The 6,365-nt window shown below is 55.5% G+C and overlaps 3 protein-coding genes across 3 annotated transcripts; 2 read left to right on the top strand and 1 right to left on the bottom strand.

Annotated features, from left to right (window-relative positions):
• CORC01_14324 (GDSL-like Lipase/Acylhydrolase) lies at positions 1 to 1,093 on the top strand (the record flags this gene model as incomplete). The annotated part of the gene is made up of 4 exons (XM_022625935.1): positions 1 to 407; positions 484 to 562; positions 620 to 705; positions 793 to 1,093. The coding sequence occupies 4 exons, from the start codon at positions 1 to 3 to the stop codon at positions 1,091 to 1,093; spliced, it is 873 nt and encodes a 290-aa protein (XP_022467553.1).
• Positions 1,094 to 1,952: 859 nt separating this feature from the next.
• CORC01_14323 (metallo-beta-lactamase superfamily protein) lies at positions 1,953 to 2,849 on the top strand (the record flags this gene model as incomplete). Its single annotated transcript, XM_022625934.1, has 1 exon — positions 1,953 to 2,849. The coding sequence occupies one exon, from the start codon at positions 1,953 to 1,955 to the stop codon at positions 2,847 to 2,849; it is 897 nt and encodes a 298-aa protein (XP_022467552.1).
• Positions 2,850 to 4,100: 1,251 nt separating this feature from the next.
• CORC01_14322 (uncharacterized protein) lies at positions 4,101 to 6,356 on the bottom strand (the record flags this gene model as incomplete). Its single annotated transcript, XM_022625933.1, has 5 exons — positions 4,101 to 5,014; positions 5,064 to 5,163; positions 5,227 to 5,713; positions 5,766 to 6,156; positions 6,257 to 6,356. The coding sequence occupies 5 exons, from the start codon at positions 6,354 to 6,356 to the stop codon at positions 4,101 to 4,103; spliced, it is 1,992 nt and encodes a 663-aa protein (XP_022467551.1).
• Positions 6,357 to 6,365: the final 9 nt, after the last annotated feature.

The following is a 6,365-nucleotide window of genomic DNA, read 5'->3' as shown; positions in this document are numbered from 1 at the left end:
ATGCGCGCGCACCTTGCTCTCGCCGCCGGCGTCCTTGGCCTGGTCTCCGCCATCCCCACCGACGCCGAGGCCGTCTCGAAGCGCCAGTCAGGCACCACGATCTTCCTCTGCGGCGACAGCACCACGGCCAAGGGAGGCGGCGGGCCCGGAACCCAGGGCTGGGGCGAGTTCCTGCAGTACTCCTTCCCGGAGAGCAAGGCCAAGGTCGACAACCGCGCCCTCGGCGGCCGCAGTGCCCGCTCGTACACCCGCGAGGGCCACTTTGACACTGTCGCTGGCCTCGTGAAAAGCGGCGACTGGGTTGTGATTGAATTTGGGCACAATGACGGCGGGAACCTTAAACCTACAGATGATGGCAGGACAGACTGCTTCGGTGATGGGGATCAGACATGCTCGACGACCTACAAGTGCGTTTCCCTGCTGAGTGGCTCCCATGGCTGCGATGGGAGTTTACGAAAGACAAGATTGCTGACCGTCGCGAAGGGGTGTTGCCGAGACGGTTCTCACATACCCTGCTTACCTCAAGAACGCCGCCAAGAAATTCAACGCCGCTGGCGCCAAGGTAGGATGAACGACTTTGGATCTTAAAAAATGCACCTCACTTACACCCAACTCACAGGTCATCATCGCCGCCGCGACCTCCGACAACCCCTGGGAGAGCGGCACCTTCCAGTACGGATACGACCGCTTCTTTAACTACGCATGGTAAGCACCCTTTCCCTCAACCTTTGTGTTTATCCCTTCTATACCAAATCCGGTGATGTCGAACCAACGCAATTAACACCACAACAGGCTTGCCGTTCAGCAGCTCGGCGGCCCCTCCCAGGGCTACTACTTTGTCCCGCACGGCGCGTACGCCGCCCAGGCCATGAAGAATCTCGGCGCAAAGACCATCAACGCGAACTACCCCAACGACCACACGCACACGTCGCCCTTCCTCGCCGACGTAGTCCACAAGGCCTTCGTCCTCGGCCTCCGCTGCGGCACCAGTCCCCTCGCCTCGCTCACCAAGAACTCGACGGCGTCCCTGACGTCGACCGTGCTCGGCCCGTGCATTAACTTTGACTCTAGCATCAGCCCTCTTCTGCGATAAATCGCTCATGTCTTCCTCTTTTTTCTTTTTTTTTTCTTCTTTGGGGATATAAATATGTACATTCTTTTCATCCAAAGTATATAAGAAGACATGGACTCATGCACATGCTTTAGGTTCCCAGGGCTTGTTCGGAGTCGCTGTGACTTCTCCGACCTGAGCGTATACATGGCAATGCATATATCACTTCTTCTCGCCCCCCTCAAAGCCTTCGTTGCTGTCTCCGTGATCTTCTTTCCGCCTCTCTCCTCGAATGATTCCTTGACATTGCTATCACAGTTCGACCAGTCCACCCGGCAATTAACTCGAAGATGCCAACTACAAGTGTGCCGCGACCCTGGGACGACCTCGCGTCCATGTTTGCGGTGGAGCAAAAAATCTCCCAATCCCTCACCTTGTCTCAGACCCCGCAGATACACTACTCACCTGTTTGACTTGAGCAACGCGGACAGTTGGATTTCGAGGCTGACTGGAATGCGCCTCCATCAGCAAGGGGCCCCGCGGTTGCCAGGGATGCTGACGACTTGGGACTGGGGGCGGAGTGCGGCTGGCGGAGCTGACGGCTTATCGGAATGCTCATAATTGGCCAGAATACGGCCAAGGAATTCATGTGAAGAACCGAGAAAACGCGGGTGCCTGCAGACGACGGGGCGAATGGAGAATCTCTTAAGGATCCCGCATGGCCAGGGAGACTTTGGGTCAGCCTGAATCATTTTCTCTTCCACCAGTACCCGCGTTCATGTTCTGAAGAAATCAACAAAATTCAGACATATTCGAGAGAAGGACTGCATCATCCACCCACCGTGGTATCAACGAAGAGAGAGAGATAGGCACAGAAATTTTGTCTCACCAAATCGCCATCATGGCACCCGACGACAAGATCTCGCTAGAATTCATCACCACCGGCAACGTCTGGATGCACACCCAAATGCAAGGCCAGCCCATCACGAACCGCAACATCGCCCTCCGTCTCCTCCGCTCCTTCACCGGCGACTGGATCGGTCCCATGCCCCTCGGAGCCTTCTTGATCCGCCACCCCAAGGGACCCATCCTCTTCGACACGGGCGTGTCGACGCACTGCACCGAGCCGGGCTACTTCCCCTGCTGGAACCCGGTGCCGGGCTACCTCAACAAGCTGCAGGTCACAAAGGAGGACGGCATCGTCGAGCAGCTCCGCAAACGCGGCATCGAGCCAACGGACCTCCAGTTCATCATCATCAGCCACCTCCACCACGACCACGCGGGCGGGCTGGAGGTGCTCGCCGTCGAGGCGCCCGACGTGCCCATCTACGTCGGCGCGGCACACTGGGACGCCTTTGGGAAGCACCCCGTCTACGCCGCCATGCAAGGGTGCACGCCGGACCGGTGGCCCAAGAATTTCGAGCCGCGGATCCTCGATTTCGAGGAGAAGCGCGCTGTGGGGCCGTGGGGCCGGTCGTGCGAGCTCGCGGCGGGGGGCGCGATTGTCGCGGTCGATACGCCGGGCCACGTGCCGGGACACATTTCGCTGATTGTGCTGGGCGAGAAAGAGGACGGGACGACGACGAGGTATCTGCTGACGGGGGATGCGACGTACGCGATCAGCGTGCTGGAGAAGGAGGAACCGGATGGTGCAAACAGTGATCCCGTGGCGGCTTTTGAGAGTTTGAAGAAGATCAAGGAGTATGCTAGGCACAATGACGTCGTTGTGCTGCCGAGTCACGATCCGGATACGCCGAGGTTACTTAGGGACAAGGTGGTGTATCGGCCGGGGAAGTAGACGGGCATGAGGATATTGAGTTGGGTCGCGATGCGCGTAGTGGTGGAGTATCACGGCGATACATGATGAGCACTGCAGATGGACATGGACAAATCCATGCTACTTGCTGGTATCCACTGAGATGGCCAACACCACAGATTTCGTATGTGAGACCCGATATGAAAAACGGTTGTGCTCTGTGATATAGCACCGGTGATGCAGGAGGCTGGGTCTACGACAAAAAGAGAACCTGCAGAGCTTCGTACGCTTTTCATCACCAAGTCAACGAGCTGGAAATATCTGGAATGGTATCAACAGCGGGAAGGCAAGCTTGGGTCGATGGTCCGCACGAACAAATATCGGTCGATAAGTGGATTTCGGGAGGAGATGTGGTTGGAAACGATTGTTGAAAGCCTGGTTTGCATGCCCATTTGCAACGACCCTCATGCTCTCACCGCACTCTTGGATGCTAGTCGCAATTACTAGGATTGTCTCAGAGACCGCATCTATGGTGGTGCCAGCTTCGTCTGATCGGCAGAATGGCCACCATCTGGCTAGATGATGTGACGTGGCTTGCTCACTCGTCACGATCTCTTCAACAGCTCTGTTAGTGTCCACGCCTCGCCAAAATTGGAGGAATAATAGATCCCAATTGCTTCAATATCAAGCTCACTGCGATACTGGTGCTAAGTCCAGGACCAAACGATGGGAATGGAGGTAGGTTTCGAGGGAAGCATAGCCCTCAGTGTGCTTGGTCCGAAACTGGATGCGCTCAAGAACACGCAAAAGCAGACTTACTTCCTAAAGGCGGTGCTCACTACTGGCGTTAACAGTGATGCCTAAAAAGGACTGGAGAATAGAAGATGACATGAAAAGTTGGAATATGTTTAGAATACTGACTTACAATAACTTTGTCGAGAAGTTGACCGCAATGAGGCCTCCGAAATGCCTCCATGGCGTTGTACGTCAGTATCAACACTATCAGTCGTAGTGAAGTGGCTCAGAGAGTCAATAGAAATTCATCTGGACGCAAATTATATGTCTTATTCTCATTTTGAAAGGTGCTTTGAAAACTTTCAACGAGAAATTCACAACCTAGGGCATTCAAATATGTACACAACGCCTTCGGAGAGGCTTGAAAATGGATCCCAGGAACGGATGAATCAATACACATGTGTGCGAAGTTCGTCTTCAGATTCATCTTTAAATGTTTGAACATCATTGAAAATCTATACTACGTCTGTCTTTGTCTGACTGTCTTTCGACACTTTCCTAAACTCTGCACAGACGGCCATTCTGGGTTGGGAACCCATCAAGCTGGCGCGTGACATACCAACTGTCGCTGCCGACACCCAAATTCGCGTAAAAGACCCCGGTGGGATCAATCTTTTGCTTGAATGCAAGCAGGCGAGCATACTTCTCGGTGCCATAGAAAGACTGCTGGAAGTCGGGCTCGGTTACGTCCCCTTCGCTGGCATACCCACCGCTGCCGGGCGTGACGTCGCGCCAGGGCTGCATCCACTCGTTGGTCAAGAGCTTTGACTTCTCGGCGACCACCTCGGCGGGGGTGCCGACGTCCCAGCCCATGACAGAAATGGCAAACATGGCAGCGCCGCGCCACGCCGGGTTGACAGCGTTGTCGGGGTAGGGACCGGGGCCGCCGGTGATGCCGAACCCGATGATTTGGCCGCCCTTGTCGCTGAGCCCCTTGAGGGCTTCAAAGGTGGCGTTGAACTTGGTGGCGTCAGAGAAGTTTTCCGCGGGGAAGAGGCGGCACGCTGTCTTTGAGGTCGTGCCGCCGACGAGCTCCTTGGGGAAGCCGGCCTTCCAGGCGGGGAGGAAGCTCTGGTGCTCCGAGTAGACGGGGTCGACGGCGATGCCCAGCTCTGTCCACTTGGCGAACAAGGGGGCGGTAAGCTCCTTGAGCTGGACGAGGGTCATGTTGGGAGCGAACCAGGGAAGCATGGTGAAGGTGAGGGCATCCGGTCCGGTGTGGAAAATATTCCAGTACTCGTAGTTGCCAGCCGCGTTCCAAGTTGGCAAGCCCTCCCAGTACGCCTTGACACCAGCCCAGAAGGCGTCGTGGCTGACGGTTTCGCTAGTGCTGAAGCTAAACGTCATGACGGCGATTGTGTCAATCTTGGGGTAAACCTTGACGACGTACGAGGTGACAACACCGTAAGTGTCTGATGTATGGTCAGCTGGGTTCCCGCCCATTCAGATTTCTTTACTCACTTCCACCACCGCCTCGTAGAGCCCAGAACAGCTCGGTGTTCTGCTTCTCGTTGGCAGTAACGAAACGGCCGTCGGGAGTCACGACATCAACGCTCAAGACCTGAACAGCAACGATATCAGTACGTCGGTATCCCCTATGAAGTACATGCAGAGGTATCCTTACAGAGTCGGCAGCAATGCCGTACTTGGGGGACAGTGGCGAGTGACCACCGCCAGCAAGGTAGCCTCCAGCATAGCCAACAGTCATACCCTCGCCTCCGACGGCAGTAACACCATACGTCTCGGCCGCTTCATAGAGCTCGAAGCCCTGAACACCGGCACCCACCTTGATAGCGGGACCGGAATAAGACGGGGAGGTATAGGCTTGATAGAAGTTAATGCTCTTCAGATGGTGCGTCCAGACGGAGAGGGCACCCGATCCCGAGGAACGACCATTGAAATCATGGCCAGTATTTTTGACAACGAGGCGAATGTTGAGGTTGCGGGCAAAGTTGACAGCCAGCTGGATCTGCGCAACATTCGTGGCCTTGACAACATACGAGGGGAAACCGCCGAGGGTGCAGGTGCCGGCAGAGCTGTTGTCGACTGAAGGTGGCATACAAGTCAGGCCCTGGTACAAAGGGCTCATGACTGAAGTCGGGTCCTCGGTGCTGGATGTTTCTTTAGCCTGATTACAAAGCAAGGCGGTTCCGAGCAACGTACTGGATCGTGGAGTTTGTCCACTGGTTGGTGATGTACTCGCAACGAGTAGCATCATAGTTGCCAAAGTCATCAAAGCAAGAAGCACCAATAGGCACCGTCTCGCTGACAGCAAATCCAGTGAGGAGGTTAAAGACGCTCCACACTGCCTTGTTCGGCCAAAGGAGGTCCCCGGGATATGTCTTGCACTTGTTGAAGGTACGGGCAATTCCAGACCGCTTCTCCCCAGCGGCAGTGGTGTCAAAGTCAAAGAGGGAGATGTTGGAGAGGGAGAGGTCCGTGAGGTTAGCCAAAACGGCATCAGTCAGCTGAATGCTCTCCTCTTTCAAGAGGTCGCTGGCGGCGGTATCGAGGACGGGCTCAGCCGCGGGAGCCACGGTAGACTGGTTGGCCTCTATGCAAGCAGCAGGTTAGACATGATGCCAGTCAAAAAGCATGAGTAGGTGCACCCTCAGGGGTTTGGGATCACAAAGTCAAAAGCAAGATCAACATACCAATCACTACATCGTCAACTACGATGGTCTGAGCGTACGCCAAAGGCAAGGCAGCCGCCAGGAGGAGGGCCTGGCCAAGCCGAGACAAGTTGTGTGCCATGAGGTTTTA

Source organism: Colletotrichum orchidophilum (assembly GCF_001831195.1).
Source record: "Colletotrichum orchidophilum strain IMI 309357 chromosome Unknown Scaffold_270.1, whole genome shotgun sequence".
NCBI classification, from domain to species: domain Eukaryota; kingdom Fungi; phylum Ascomycota; class Sordariomycetes; order Glomerellales; family Glomerellaceae; genus Colletotrichum; species Colletotrichum orchidophilum.
This window is presented reverse-complemented; position numbering and strand designations above follow the sequence as displayed.